The sequence below is a fragment of the Xenopus tropicalis genome, chromosome 6 (genome assembly GCF_000004195.4).
Source record: "Xenopus tropicalis strain Nigerian chromosome 6, UCB_Xtro_10.0, whole genome shotgun sequence".
Classification (NCBI taxonomy): domain Eukaryota; kingdom Metazoa; phylum Chordata; class Amphibia; order Anura; family Pipidae; genus Xenopus; species Xenopus tropicalis.
In genome coordinates this window covers 63562328-63579158 of record NC_030682.2, presented here as the reverse complement: position 1 = coordinate 63579158, position 16831 = coordinate 63562328, and the positions used below count along the sequence as shown (strand labels likewise).

The window sequence follows — 16831 nt, the reverse complement described above, 5'->3', positions numbered from 1 at the left end:
TTTTAATTACACCAATATAGGTATTTAAGAACATGGACTGCTTTCTTCTAGCAGCAACATTTATTAACCATGTTGTATAATCCTTAAACAACTGTATCCAGCCTGAAGTGCAACAAAAAAACAAATACTTACTGTATGCTGTTACTCCTATGTTAAAGCCTTATGATATATAATTAAAAACATATACAACATTACATATTGACACACAAACTTCAGATGGTATGTGTGCAAGAGATCAAATGCAGTGAATTAATTTAATCACCATAACACTTCAATGGTTCTGTGCAAATCTGGAATCTTTGGTTTGCAGCGGTCAAGACAAAAAAACAAGAAAACATTACATATAAAGTGCAGCCAATAAAAGTCATTTATCGGTGGGTTTGATATAATGTTATGCCACTGAGGCCAGCAAGTGACCTTTATGCAAACACAATGTCTTTAATTTGATATTTTTTTGGACTCAAGCTCGCTTATCTTTCTGATCCTTCTTGGTTTTGATGTTCTTCTTTTGTTTCCCAGAAGCAGTGCCTGAATTCTTTGGGGTTACCTTTGGCACACCACTGCGTCCTGAGCGGCTGGTATTTTTTATCTTCTCCTGGGTGTTTCTTGCCTTCTTTTCTTGTAATGTCTGTTCCCATCTCTTAAAAAGAAGTCAGACTTATGTTACTGCTAACTTTATTTTAATGTCAAGAAGTCAGACTGCTGATACTGAACACTACACTGGCATATTACAAAGTATGAAAGGTATATTAATGTGAAGAATCAAGTGCCTGATGTGAAAAAATAAGTTACTTATGAGGTGCTACCAATAACCCCAATAAAACTGTGCCAAAAGCTGTCTATCACTCACTGGTGTTTGAATTTATAACCTGGACAAATTTATTTGGTTACAACTTGCAAACACCTCCAGGAGGCAGGTGATTAACTGCTCCATTTGGTAAATGTAATCTAAATGCAGCTCTGGTCCTTATAATTGTTTATTGAATGTCAGTTTTCCTTAACTGGTATTTAAGTCAAAATGTTCAAATTATTGACACTTTAGAGTCTTCAAAACAATGGGAGCAAGAGTCACAATAGTAACTTGAAACACGGAAGCCACTAGGGCAAAATAACTAGAACATTTCTAACAGGAATAAAAAATGGAAAATGTAAAGCACAAATATTATTTACTAGGTACAGATTTATTTTGCATTTGCACACTAGCTTCCAGTGTAAACCTTTCAGTGTAAACTGAAATCAAGCAGCTTTTATTATTTATCTTGCCTACATGATTAGGATGATTTTCAAACACTATAGAGATAATTTACTGATATCGAGACAGGGTGCAAAATGCAAAAAACAGATGCTCGCTGCTATGTTTTTACATTTTTGCACTCTGTCACCCATCAGTACCTGTGGATGCAGGTACATGTGCTGCAGAATAAATGGGTTGCCTGTGTTCAGCAGCTCTGTATTTATGAGGGGCAGGTGGGGGTGGCTTGTTGTGCTGAAACAGAAGCAGTCTCACTATCTCATTACTTTTAGTTCATTTCAAAGAAAATAATTCAACTTTTTTGTCAACCATTGAAAGAACTAAATCTCATTTTTCAAATAATTGCAAGTATTTATAAAATATAAGACTAACTCACATTTTTTATATGAAGTCATCAGCTAAAAAATCATTAATGAAAATATTCTTGATCATAATCTATAAGAAGATTTTAGGAAGTGCCCAAGGATAATCACTTTGCCAAAATGCTGAATAGAATTGATCACTCTAGGAACATTTTTTTTAATCTATAGGAGGGTTCTATGTGGGTTCTGTAGCATTACAGTGTATGTACAGTTACATTTTATATAGCAATGTCAACAGTGTATTAAAAGCATATACTTTCTCTTACCTTGAACCTTTTGTTTAACTGGTCTTTCCATTTTTCCACCAAACAGCCATCAAGGAGCATCATCCTAGGATTAAAGAAAATGTCACAAAATGTGTTTTATAATGTAATCATGACCTGTATACAATACCAAAGGTGTGATAAAAGGAAGTATACTAGAAAATGGCATATCAATATATTAATTATAACTTATATACATTTGTATGTGTGATAGAAGCAACAATATCTGGGCACACTATGGACACATTAAACTGTTCCTGCTACAGATGATCCTTCAGGTGCAGAAGCCCCTCTTCCCCTTGGTGTAACCCCCTCCTGTGCAAGTAAAGCACGGCTTAAATAATGCAACCCGTCTCAACCTATATGTTCCCATAACAAAGCATTTCATGTTGCTATGGACATAGCAACAATAAGCAATGCTACCATTTTTATTTTGGGGGAATAAATGGATACAAATACCTCTCTTTACCCATAAAAGGATCTACCAACCAAGTAAACTGTTTTCACTGCCCACAGCAGAGCTACTATATGAGGTTATTTTTAACCTGCCTCTAGATTGCCCCAAACCTTATACTTTCACAGTACACTGAATTTGAAGGTGCTGAAAGTTGTGCGTTTAAACATAAAACTTGTGGGGAATCAAAAGATGGAAGGACAGATGCTGTGAGTTCAGCATAAATGTACACTTACTAGGAATTGTTTATGAGAGTGAAGGTAGATGAAGTTGGTAAGGTTTCTGGACTACAGGTTAGCAGTGCTGGCAATAAAAAGTGAAGGAGGAGAGTAGGCAGCTAGTGCTATAATGTATTAATAACAGAGAAGATGATGGAAGTTGTGAATGGCAAAGAAGGCGCTGGCACAGTTCCTGTTTGCTAGTTGGATGAGTGGGGCAGAGAGAATAATAAAACATGTTTTGAATTAGGTGGAAGTTTCTCATTCAAAAAGGTGTAAAGGAAGGTCATCATTAACATTTTGACATAAATTAAGGCTTCTAAGTTAAAATAATGTGGGTAGTGGAAGGTGGTAAGAACAGGATCACAGCCAGACCAGGTAGTAGTAAATTACCCCTGTAGATTATAAAAAGAATGTACCTACTACTATAATTTAAAAACCTATTATGAGATACCTTAGCTTCCCATCATTTATAAAAAAAAACTAGGCCTATGGCCTCATGCTTCTATAAGGTCACAGAACTCCACAGTATCTTCTACATACTGTATGTAGCTGGACTTGGATTTTTTACTATTGAGTGCTATTCTGATGTACTGGAAGCTACTATCTTGCTACCTTTTGGTGATTGGCTGCTTGGAGGGGTTGATCACCAACTTGCAGCTCAGCAGTAAAGTGTGACTGGAGTTTTTCAGGGCACAGGTCACATGACTGTAGCATCCTGGGAAATTAAGAATATGGCTAGGCCCCATGTGAAATTTAAAAATATAAAAAAATCTGTATTTATAAAAAATGGATTTCAAGGCAGGATTCTGCTGAAGAAGCTCTATTAAGAAACATGTTTCCCCGTGACAGTATTCCTTTAAGCTACATTGCACTGGATTTACTCTGTTACTTCATCTGCAAACCAGATTCAAGTTAGACAGTGAAGAAACAACTATATAATGGATTAAAAAATAAACAGTCAGAAAAACAATTATAGTAAAAACATTGTGTCTTATGTTTTGGCTTACAGTAGCAGCCCGAAGGCGCCACAGCCCTAAAGCACCATCCATGGCCCTGATGATGCTCATCTGTTTTGCTACAGAGGTACTTTTTTTTTTTTTTTTTTTTTGCTCAGGTAAACTACAGAGGTACTTTAAATACTCAGTCTGCTCTGGACTGAAATCAGCAAACACTGTTCCAAGACTAATAAGTCATAATTTTAGAATGTAATACTTGCTACAGTTATGGGATCTCTTATCTAGAAACCTGATATCCAAAAAGCTCTGAATTACAGAAAACCATCTCACATAAAATAAATTTTTAGCAAATTTTTTAATCTTTTAAAGGAGAAGGAAAGGCTAAGTCACTTGGGGGTGCCAAAATGTTAGGCACCCCCAAGTGACTTAGATCGCTTACCTTGTACCCTGGGCTGGTGCCCCTGTTAGGAGAAAAAAGCACCAGCCCAGGGCACCTGTAGCGAGCGCTTCCTCCTTCCTTTTTCTTCTGCCGGTGAAATCCGTGGGCCGGCACATGTGCAGTAGAGTGAAAAGCCGACTTTCTTGTTTAAGTTCGGCTTTTCACTCTACTGCGCATGCGCAAGCGAATAGGAAGTAGGAAGCGCTCGCTGCTACCCCGGGCTGGTGCTGTTCTCTCTGTACAGGGGCACCAGCCCGGGGTAAAAGGTAAGCGATCTAAGCCACTTGGGGGTGCCTAACATTTCGGCACCCCCAAGTGACTTAGCCTTTCCTTCTCCTTTAAAATAATTCTTTTTTTCGGTAATAATAAAAGAGTACTTCATCCTTACTAAGCTGCATGAATCCATAATGGTGTCAAAACAATCACAGTTGGGTTTATTTAATATTAAAGTGTGTTTTAGTAGACTTAAGTAATCCAAATTACAGAAAAACACTTTATCTATATAATAGATATCTTACCTGATAAGAGTACTAAACCCTGTGAAAACTCAGGGCCACATAAAAAAATGAATGGGTTCATCACAGACTGAATTTATTTTTATTGCAATCAGAGCAATCACCAACTTGAATAAATTGGAAGTGTCCCACAATGGTACCTATAAATTTACTAATAGTCAGCAAAGTAAATAAGACATTTTAGAATAATCACACATGTGCATACTATAAGGCCCAAGGTATATACAGTATAATAATATAGAAAAAAAATCTGATCAGTATTATATGGCTTAACAAGAAGTTCATTTAAACTATTTTACACATTTAAAAAAAAAAATTATGAATTCAGTGTTGACTATTTTAAATATTTCTTCACCCTATTTTCCAAGTGCCACACAACAATCCAAAACAATCTATGACAGAGTAAAGAATTGAATTATACTGCACCCTTTATAGCTTACCTTGAGCGCCACTGGTAGCACATAATGAGCACATCTTGGTTGGGTAACAGCTGTGGGCACTGACAAGATGAGTTAGTAATAAGCGGAACCTGAGATCTGGGGATTGCTGTTGAAGACTTCAGAGTCTCTTTAACCTCAACCACTGTTGTTATTTCATTGCAGCTACTTCTAGTGATGCTTTTTACTCTTGCATGGATTACTGCAAAGACATTACAAAATAATTTTCACAGTCACTCAAAATGTAAATTCTACAAGACTAAAAAGGAATTTCCTATATGTGACTAAAAACTCGTTTGGAAACACTTATAGGTTTACAAGCTAGTTGGGATCTGAGTATAATAATGGAACAAGCATATATATGTGATGGGGTCACAGAAGTGGAGGAGTCCTGGTAGAAGCCTGGGTCTTTTTAATCCCAACGGACTACCTACATATTTGCTTATATTTGCCAATGCATTGCTATATTTTTTGGAATAGAATAGCAAAGAGTGAAATCTGTTTCTAGGACCGCTCAGTAGTTAGTGAGAGGACTGTGGGGAGTTAAGATAGTTATCCCTTTTTGGACCTCAAAACTAGGCCTATAGTAGGTTTCTTTTTGCTCCAAATGCTGATTGTTATATTTATTTTTCCATTTATTATTATATTTAATACCAGATTGCATAAAGGTGGATCAAATAAAACAGTATACACCCACAGTATACAACTTAATATTCTCTGTACACAATCCATCAAACAGTTCTCTAATAGCACCACTTAGAAGTATTTGGGCCCAGAAAACTTACTTACCTTTATTGAAATGTTTTTGTCAGGTACTGATAGTTTAGGTTAAGCCAAACTCTCAGAGACTGGTTTCTCAATTGTATACAGAAAAAAAATGAAAGCCCCTTCTGTAACTAAAACACTTTGACTTTAAAATGCACCCTGTGGTTTTAACATGTGACTTTTTGACTACTAGAAGAACCTAGAAATTTGGGGGACCTGAACCGTGCCCTACCCTTTTTGCAATACACCCATTTTGGGGTCTCTACATACTACCTGGTTTTGCTTTTCTGACTGAACTTGTGGGAGATGGTTGATAAATAAAAGTTTAGATTAGACAAAATTAAAGATGATTGAAATAGAAGAAAAATACAGTATACTGTGTTAGAACAAAATGACAATTCAAACAAATTATTAGTGATGTACGTGCAAAAAATATGTTTGTTACATCAGTTTAACCACTGCCAACATTCTCACGCAAGGCTATCTTTTATGAAACAATGTGCTGTTTTACCCATCATATGAATATGCTATTTTTGCTCAAAATGTGCTTGGGTATCTTAGGCGTTAGATGGTTTTACTCTTGCTGTAACCTATCTCCAATAAATATAATATAACCATGTAATACTATGTTATACAGTGTAAGCTATTTTTTTGCGAACCGATCCATGCTGATGATGGGTGGAGGCTGATTGTTCTCATCTGTAAGAACCCAGACTTAGACTGTAGGAGCAGTGCTGGCATTATTTCATTGTACATACTACAGTTACTTACACAGACATGAAAGGTTTCCCTGTCTCCTTCCCTGTCCTGTCTGCCCTACTCTACACTGCCTTTGTGTGCCATATTCTGCCTGCCCTATGCTGCCTGCATGTACCATACTCTTTCTGGCCTATACTGCCTGTATGTGCCATGATCTGCCTGCCCTTTGCTGCCTGTGTGTGCCATACTCTGCCTTCTTTCACATATATGTGTGAAATCCCTGCAGTATCCCTGCAGTGCAACTTTTTTTTTTGTCAAAAGCTTTTGTGACACCATGGGCGTGGTTTGAAGTGTGTGTGGTTTAAAGGAAGGTTGTGGTCAAAATTGGCTTTTGTTATCAGCCCTTTACTTCGTCAGCCAGAAAAATTCCCACAGTTGGACAGTACTGGCTTAGATGATAAAATGTATATAGTTTGGTGGTCAGTTCTGACAACTAAGCAAAGCAGGAATGAGGCGAGTATTTTTCATAACCATGTAGGCTGTCACTGCACCAAAGCAGTGAAGAAATGAGAAAAAAAACACAAATAGAAAATCTGCTAATTTATTATATAAACAATTTGCTTACCATAGCTATAATTTTTAGATAAATACATGGTCAGAGATGGCTTAATTGATTTGCATCTGCATTGATCTAAAAAAGAAAAGGGTAATTAGAAGTTAATATTTGAGATAATTTAATATAAAAGTTTTATGAATAATCAACTTAGCAAATCCATATACCTGAGGAAGTTTGTAACATTGTAATATTTATTTACAACTTTTTAGTTACCCGTGTCAAATATCAAAAAAAGGTAAGGCAGACAATTAGAAGGGAAGATTGGTGAGTACCAGGAATGTTTAAAGGAGAAGGAAAGGTTCAATTACTGGGGGGGTGCCTCTTCTACCTATTTTTTTTTTTTTTCAAAATACCAGGGGGTGACGCATGCTCAGTAAAGTGAAAAAGCTGGCTTTTTAGTTAAAGTTTAGCATTTTATTCTGCTGTGCATGGGCACCTGTGCAGGAAGAGGATCACTCATTTTCATGTACCCAGGTCGGTGCAGTTTTCTGCTAACAGGAGCACTTGCTGGGGGTGCCTAACATTTGACACCCTTTAGTGATTGAACCTTTTCTTCTCCTTTAAACAGTTGTGGATCAGTCTTCTAGTCAGATCCTACATGATAGTGTTCAACACCTGGAGTGGTACATTTTTGGAACTGTTCAGAAATGTTTTATGATTTTTTTTTAACATAAATGTTTAAATCCTCAGCCAGTGAAATAAGTGCTATGGCATTAGAACATGCTTGCTACTGCCATTCAAGAGAAAGTTTTTTTTAATTATTTGTTCCTTACACACAGATATTTAACACTCAGGAAACAAAGTGCTCCATGTGCCTTTGCCTAAGAATGCAAAATAATAAACAATCAAAAGGTAATTTGTTAATGTAAACAAAAAAGCGCAACCCTATGTTGAAAACAAGTACCGAAAATGTCAATCATTTGTTGCGACTTTGTTTTGTTGCACCAAGTGATGTAATTGCAAGGCCCAGATGGTAAGTCTCAATGTTGAAAGACAAGGCATTAACATTCTTGCTCTTTGTTAGCAATGCATTGGCTGTTCTGCACTATCAGGCTCGGATTTGTGGTGAGGCGACAAAGGCCCGGACCTAGGGTGGCATAAATTTAGGAGTGGCATGCCAAGCGTAAAATTTGCTCATATACGGAGCACTGGGGATGGGACATGCAAAAAACTTCAGCGCGCCCTGTCCCCAGTGCTTCTTTTGTGAGCGGAAAAGTGGGGTGGCCTTTGGGTGCCCTAAACAGAATTCCAGCGCTGCACAATATAGGCCATTTGACCATTGCCTCATCTTGCCATATGCAGACCTGCAAAAAAAACTGCAGTTCCAGTAAGTGCAGTGCAGTAAAAATTTGGCGGAAAAATAAAGCTGTGGTAGTGGCTTTGTGAGTTGATTGCTCTCAGCATTAAGGCTGACATTTGTTTCCATGAACATCTTGTAGAAAAAGTATGTGGCCAGCGATTCCAACACATACTGGACACACTTTTTATATACCCTGATTTAGACTCCCACTACACCATCTCAACAAAAACTTTGCAGGTAATCTACAGTATTTTGCTACTCTTGTGGAAGAAAACTTTAACAATAACTGTCCAATGATGCAGGGAAACTACAATGCCTAGGTGTGTAAGGAGAGACTCATCTGAGTAAAATCTTCTCCCCATAAAGTCACACACTGCTTTCTGTACTGTTCCAGTTGAGGGCAAAAGATATTAATATGCATGCCTTTATTAATTTTTGAGTTGCAGGCAACTTTATGGATATCATCATGAAATACCTCTTCTATCCAAGCCAACTCCATAACCTGTTTTAATTTCTGAATCCATTGCTAAACAACCTTTGGAAGCAGGGGCTTGAAATGCTAAAGTCTTTGCAGTCCAAGACTATCTTCTTACCTGCACAAGTGCTATGCAGAGATCTATTGGCTTCTATTTTCTCGAATTTCTTCCATTCTGTTGCTGTCTGAAAAGAAGGAACAGGGCCGGAACTAGGGATAGGCAGAAGAGACACCTGCCTAGGGTGCAACGGTTGAGGGGGTGCCAGGCAAGTATCTCTACTTTCACCTACCACTAGTTCTGGGCCCTTTCCCCCACTGCCATAACCCTGCCACCCCTGTGGGCACGTATCGTGCGCTCGTGCGCATGCGAGCGTGCACGCGGGGGGGGGGGGGTTGTTGGGTGCAGGCCAAGCCGATCAGGTTGCCTAAGGCGCCCAGCCGGCTTGGCCCAACACTGGGAGGAAATCCCAGTGTTTGGCCTCCACAAGCCTTAGAAACCTTTAAATCTTTAACGGAGACCTGAATCTCTCTGTATTTTTCAGGAGACGCATAATTTGACCAAGGTGCATATAAGACTTTGGAATTAACAAATTGTTTGGTATGATGGCCATCTATGTGGAAGACCTTATTGCCTCCTCTAATGTAATGTGCCTTCTCCAAAGCCACCTTCTCTTGCTTGTTGACTTTTACAGCCACTGTCAGCCTCCTCTCATTCCTGGACACATCTTTCCACTGACTTTTCCATAGATGTTATACAGTTATTTCTGTAGTTATGGATTGCTTTACATTTTGTACTGTTACAGAAGTTCCCCTTTGCTGTTGAAATTCTATCTGCCAGGGTGACTGTTCTGAACTTCTGTATTTTTAATTAAAATTACAAAGGGTTGTAACAGCATTCATTTAAATAGTAAAAATCTCTAATCATCGATAATCAAAATTGAACTTAAACTACAGACCAAAAAATCAGCATTATACTTAATTGTACCAGATATAAAATAAGAAAAGAAGGAATTGCAGGCTATTACACACTTTTGTCTGTCTGTGCTGAGGTATTTCTATGGCTGTAAAATCACATCTTCAGTATATATAGAATATAAGCATTTCATAGTACAATCTAGATTCATGATGATGCAACAGGCTTTGTGTAAAGAGAATATGTACTAATACTATGAATAACTATCATTCTGTGGAAATGCTCTTCTGATTTACATTTACAAAGGCAGTCTCAGGCTACAGACTTTGGAACTAGCCGAGACACTCCATGGGTTTTCCATGAACATAGCATGTTGAGTTTAAATTGAAAATCATTTGTGTATCTGTTTTGATTCAAAAGCTATCAATTTAATTTTTACAAAAATGTTTTTCAATGCAGTGTGCTTTTTTTTTTTCTAAGTACTCTATTATTTTAGAGACATCAAATTTTCCAGATAATGTTGGGTACCTCAGCTAGCAGTTTATAATACTGAAAAGTAAAGTAAAAAAAGTGAGTAATAAACTGGCTTTACCCATATTTAAACTTTTGCAGTGATTCATTCTTGGCCTTTCTTGGACTATGACATCCTGTGTAAACTCCATCCACTTTATATCTAAAAAGAACAAGAAATAATTTGCCAATGAAAATAACTGCATTATGCCAAACACACCAGGAGAAACTGGAGACTTGAAATACACCTTTTGAACTGGACATGACGATTCACCCACATCCGTAACATAAACACTTTCAGCAATGTTAAATAATCATTCTTAAGACACTCTGTTTGTGCTGGCTGTAGTATGACAAAAATAACACACCTTTACAAATATTAATCCTAAAATAACATAATTACATCAGTCTTTAACTCATTGTGTGTCAAAATCATTTACATTCTCAGGAGAAAGACAGATAGACAGACCTTCAAAAAAAACATGGTGGTTGTCTCAAAATGAGATGTATCCATAGAGTCCCCATGGCTAAAAAAACAGAAAGTAGCTTTACTGACAAGAGCAATTGACTCATACCTAACTTTCAACTCCCTGAACAGTTATGCCTGTGATTTGATCATTTGCACATATGATATTTGCACATATGATCATTGTTTATATATGATATCATTAATAGTGGCAGTGCTGTAAAGTAGAAATTTGCAACTTATTTTAATCACCATCACATATGGTAAACCCTTCTTTTTGTGGCCACTGCAATATTGACAATGTATTTATTCTACTTAGAGAATGCACAGTTGGGTATGCACACCATGCAGTAAGTTGTTAGAATGCCTCCTTTCAATTATAGAACGTTGCAACTCACTACAGGTGCCTGTTTCAGTCTCACTAACATACTATAAAGATAAAAGGATGCAACAACCTCCCAGTCACCACTTCCCCCTATCATTCACCAGCGAGTGATTTACAACACAACACTTTGCATATGCAGATACAGGTGTCAGTACTCATTTGCACAAGGGATGCACACAATGACAGAAGACTTTGTGTATTTAGCTAATAAAAAACATACCTGCAAGATGCAACTTAAAGCAGCACATTAAAATTAGAGCACAATCGTCACAAATGCTACATCTGTGAAAGTTGTATGTTTCTCTAGTTCTCCAGCACTATAATGGCACATGAACTGGTTTGGCTAAGTATTAAAGTACAAGGAAAGCTGAAAAACTGGGGTTGCTATGTCTTAGGTAGTTCTCAGTAAGCGAAAATGCAAACCTTCTTCCCTGAGGCAGTATAAAAAATACACAAGCAAGGGCTTGATGATTGGGAAGCACAGCATCATCATCATAGATTTTTCTTATCCTTTAAGGATCCTGCCAAATGATACAGGTTTTATCAAGAGCCAATAGAGACTAAAAAGATTAGACACGAATGCCAATACACTGTGTGAACTGGGATGCTGGAAGTGATGCCATCCCCACTTTGAAAATGTCTGCTGCAAATTGTGTGCATCTCATGAAATTGTGACGCTGATTAGAGAATACTTATGCATCATACACAAGTTGCAAAAGATGAATTTTGGGCACAGCAATTTAAAACTTGAATTCTAAGGGGGGAAACTGTATTGCAGTTAAAATTATGGGAATGTTCACCTGAAAATTGTGCCACTGGCTTTGTGTTTTTTTTTAAGCAAAGATGCCAGAATTACTCCACCATTAAATATATGGATGGGATGTGTTGAACTGGAACTCTCACAATCTTCTTACAACCTTTCTCCACACAAAACAACCAGGAGGGGTATAATTCGCAAGTATTTATAATAAATAGATAAAAGACAACCCCTTCTCTGAATTAGAGAAGGGGTTGTCTTTTATCTATTTATTATAAGAATTACTCCACCTTCACTAGTAGAACTATTGCCCTATATGTGCCAGTGTAACGTTCTGCTGCCATAAATTTGAGTACAGTAAATAAAAGAGCTACAACCTGCCATCTTGAAACAAAAATGTTATTAACATGATTATATTTATATAAAATTGCCTTTTATATATAGAGCAGGGGTTCATAACTTATAGGTTAGGCCGTAAGTAATTTCCTTCTGCAATACAGATCAGTTCATTTAAAAGGATAGAAAATTAATTAAAAACTAGGTTAGATGCTGAGAATGAACTCATTGCTGTCAATCTTTACTATGCAGGAATGTATTTTGTACATGTGCATGGCTCAGATCTGTCTCATGTCAACCATCCTGCTGTGCTACACAGTCAATTTGGACTTACCTTCAGGGAGATCAGTGACTATGGCTTCAGGGGAGATACACACTCCTCGATCATACACTGGCAGATCATCGCATGAAAGGTTTTCAGGCCAGCTATGGTTATATATTTTCATGATGGGTTCACAGCCATCCTTGGCTCGCTGGCATACTGACTTGCAAGGCTTAATGGGGTCGTGGAGAAACTCCAGGGTACAGATAGGGGCATACATGGCACACAGAAAGAAACTAAGCACAGGGCTGCATTTAATATCCACAAGCTCCTGGTACTGTTCAATAGCCAGGATGGCATTCTCCTGAGTGCTGTGATGGAGGTGGTTGGGCATCTTGGTAATATTCCAGGGCATACTCCTGCACATAGGTATCCTTACAGTCTCACAAGGGGCAGAGTAAACTCTTGTTTCTACCCACCTGCACAAAAGTGCAACAACTATAGGGATCATGGCAAAGGAATTGGATCTTACTTTTTGCTCCATAACTGTAAATCTGCTCCCCTCAGGTTAGCTGACAAGTTGAAATAGTGCAGAGAGTACCTAAGCAGGTTGTCTGTCCCTTCTCTGTTGCCACAGTCCCTGCCTGCAGCAGGTCCAGAAAGTTTTCCTCTCTTAGTTGCACGGCCCCTATAGCAGATAGGATGGGACATTGTGCAAGTGGTTTTATACCACACGTGACGTAAGCTACATCAATTTCTTACATGGCTGCATAATTCATTTACCCCCCCCCCCCCCTTCTCCAGGAGTGTTACATCACCCTCTCTTCCATTTATTCCCTGTGCAGCACCGCTTACATTGCATTTTACACTTCCAGAGTCCAAAGAAAGCATCTCCTCTCAGAGCATCGTGCGACGGGAACGTCTCTCTTTCCGGTCTCACCTGAACACAAGAACAAGTTATCAGGCTGCATGCTTCTCACTGCTTTGTGCCACCACTTCCATCATACGCGTCGGAACTGGGGGGCACAAGGGTACCATGCCCCCCCCCAATTTATTTTCCTGATTTGGTTAAATTATATGGCGACGCTATTTTCTTTTCAAAAAATAGCAATGTGGACCAGAACAAGCAGTTTGCCACCCTAATTGTTCCATTATCAGTATTGCTGCATGTTGCTTCCGTCGCTCTGCAGTAAAATCGCACCCACAGTGCCTGTACAGTCCGGAGCTGCACACGTTCTCTCAGCTCTCGGGTGTGTTCGATCTCCCCTGTGCCATTTCTGTCTCCTGTTGGGCACCGTTGTTTTATTCCTGACTATTTCCACCCGCAGCTGAATCCGGTATAGGGGATCGGTGAGCTTGACGAGCAAAATGTAACTATCTGTCTCATAGCCACCGATCCCCCACACAGCCCCCTCCCTACCGGACTCTGCATGAGGAAATACCTTTTTGAAATGACTATGGTGCCAAGCAGGAGACAGAACACACAGGAGGAAAACGAAAACAGATCAAGAAAAGGTGATAAAGTGTGTCCAGCCATAGAGAACCCAGGAAACATCACTTTTCAGAAGACACAGTCTCCCATTTAGAAGTTGCATCCCCTCTTCTTTGCCAGCTTCTTTACAGCCTTCAGCTGTGGATTTAAGTTTAGCTAGAGCTCAGAAAAGGAGCTCAAACAAAAGACAGGGGCAAAATTGGAAGAGTGTCAGAGCCTGTACATCTAAATATGAAAACTCTATTACTAGCTTAGTCCAAGCACCAGCGAACTTACAGTTTCTTCTTTTCTAGCACAGGTTAAAGAAGGGAGCTGAGAGTTTAACAGAGAGTTTTATTACCACAATGCAGTGTTGGACTGGGACCCCAGGGGCCCACCAGAAAACCTTAGACCATAGGCCCACTCTCCAAATTATTTTTCCTCTTTCCTCACTCAACCACTTTATTCTCCAAGTCTCTTTTATTTACATGCTAGCATCTATCCTTCCATCTATTTCTTCTCTTTGTACCCAATCAGAAATAGAGAATGACCATGAAGTAGGCCAAATGGTTAGGAGCAGGAGGGCCCACTGACCCCTGGGCCCACTGGGATTTTCCTGGTATCCAGGTAGGCCAGTTCAACACTGCCCCAATGCTGTTTGATAATACCCCTGTGTCCGTGTGGCATATAAATGAAGTCCAGCTGTCACTACTGTGCAGACCAGTGTATTCAGGCTAAATCTCAATTTTAGCTTGTAACTTTCTAAAGCAAGCATTTTGAGACTGAGGTCTGTCTGTCTCTGCTCTGTGTGAATAACCCTTGGTGCTTATAGCTGCGTTTTGTCCTCCACTGTTTTTCTGGTGGCTTGCATTACCGGACAAACTGTCCCATATGATATTAGCCAGTTCAGAGAATCAGAGCCTGCTGGTGCAGCTCTGGGGAGCTAATAGAAATGTACAGTTATCCAACAATATTCTCTAAACTGCATGAGATAAATAAGATAAATATTTTAATTTCCCACTTTAGGAATAAAATCACTTGTACCTTCTAGGCTACAGCTGGGGCGTTTATGGCCCATGAGCCGCCCCAGGCGGCTCCTCCGATGCTGTCCCCTCCTCGGCCCCCATGCTTACCTTTACAGTACCAGAGGGGGTACAGGGGGGGGGTCGCATCACTAGTGTAGATAGCACAATTTCACTCTCTGCACTAGTAGAGCTGATTTTTTTTGTTTTAAAAACCAGAAACTCAGCTCTTAAAGTTACTAGGAGAAGCTTTCTGCTGCCACATTTATCTGCAGGCCAAGTATCAGCCTTGTGTGTCTTAAGCCTTAGCCTCCTACAAGTTAGATAAAAAGTTAGTCAAAAATATTGCTTCTTGGTAGGGGGAGTTGCAGTACCTACTTTCTATATAACATGCTGTTGATTCCAGTGCCCACTGCGACTCACTGTATCAATTTGCTTGGGATTCTAGTTCACCGTATATAGCATTTCTGGGTGCCAGCACCCACTGCCACTCACTAAATATAATGTGTGGTGTCATTCGCCACTGCCTCTTGCTATGTATAATGAGCTGTGGGTAGCAGTACCCACTGCCTGTGTCTGTATAATGTGCTTTATGTGTCTGTGCCCCCTGGTTTCACTATATAATGTGCTAAGAGTGACAGAGTCCACTGTTTTTGTTCTTTTTGTCCGCTGATCCACATATTTTCAAAATTCAAATAACAACTTTATTGAAAGGCTTTAAAAGCAATTCAAAATATGGGCAGGGGTCTGACTGGCCTTACACATTTTGTGGCTAACTCTCTCCATTTCTTCAGGAACCTCTCTTCATCTTCTTCATGCCACCTTAACAAAAACAGATTCCCAACTACAGACCAGTTTCACTGTTCTTGGGGCTCATCAGTGTAGTGCAAAGTTTTCTGTTCTGCTTAAGCAGATCAGATTCCCAACTACAGACCGGTTTTGCCCTTCTTGGAGCTCACTGATGTACAGGGACTACTATCTGCAAGCAACTTTTTTTTTTTCTCTGAACAGCCACAAGAGGGTGGAGTGATTTGTTTAGCTGTGCAGTCAGCTTTGCCTCTCTGCAACCTCGCAATAGTTCTACTATAGGTACAAAAAAAGAACATAATATTGGTGCTTTTCAGCCTGTGGCTCCGCAGTTGCTGTTGCTCTGTATTTCCTTAGAAATTAGGGAGAAAACTACATGCAGTTAAGAAACAGCTTTCATTTCTGTGGCACATTTGTCATTTTCAGGGTAGTGAGTAAGAGATAACTGTAATGAAAGTTTCAAAGGTAAAACATTTGCATTAATAAGACAAAAAAAGTTACACTTTCAAAATTAATAGTTATTGCATTGCTTGTAATGTAATAAAAGTAAAAAAAATATTGGCAACGTGAAAAACTATTCTTGTGCAAACAATTTTTTCTTGAAAAAATTTGGGAATCTGGAAGGAAGTTGTTTGCATTAGTAATCTGTATATGCAATAAAATATCCTAATAAAACACACTAATGATATTTCAGTGAATATGATGATATTTCAGTTGTAAAAAGCAAACAATTTGTGAAAAGTGAAATGTATCACATTTTGATCAATACGTCAGTGCATAGGCTGCAACAGGAGGTTTCCAGTTAAAACACAGAATATTAATGCTTGTTGGTTAACTTGATGTGAAATCATTACTGTCCTTTTTAATAAGAAGGGGGCAGAAGTTTCTTTCATAAAATATAAAAACTACAAGGTTTGTAGAACAGAATAAAAAAAAATGAGTAACTGATTGCTTGGCTGGCCAAGACTAATCCTAATTTTTTGTGTATATTATAGTAAAACAATGCAGGTTGAGACTGTGGCTCCATTAAAAAAATTAAATAATGTGGTTATAAGGAATACAGAAAAAGCAAATGTTTTTACAGTGGAACTATTACTTCAAGACCCATTAGGTAAGGGCGAAGATAACTCAGCTCTATGGTGGACACA

General features: G+C 38.7%; 1 protein-coding gene across 1 annotated transcript; it reads right to left on the bottom strand.

Moving 5' to 3' along the window:
- Positions 1-23: 23 nt before the first annotated feature.
- sfrp4 (secreted frizzled related protein 4) lies at positions 24-14025 on the bottom strand. Its single transcript, XM_002939421.5, has 6 exons — positions 12456-14025; positions 10260-10340; positions 6989-7054; positions 4903-5101; positions 1881-1944; positions 24-640 (listed from the first exon to the last, which is right to left on the bottom strand). Exons 1-6 carry the CDS (start codon positions 12925-12927, stop codon positions 461-463), a joined length of 1062 nt encoding a protein of 353 aa, XP_002939467.3. The 5' UTR covers positions 12928-14025; the 3' UTR covers positions 24-460.
- Between the last annotated feature and the right edge of the window lie 2806 nt (positions 14026-16831).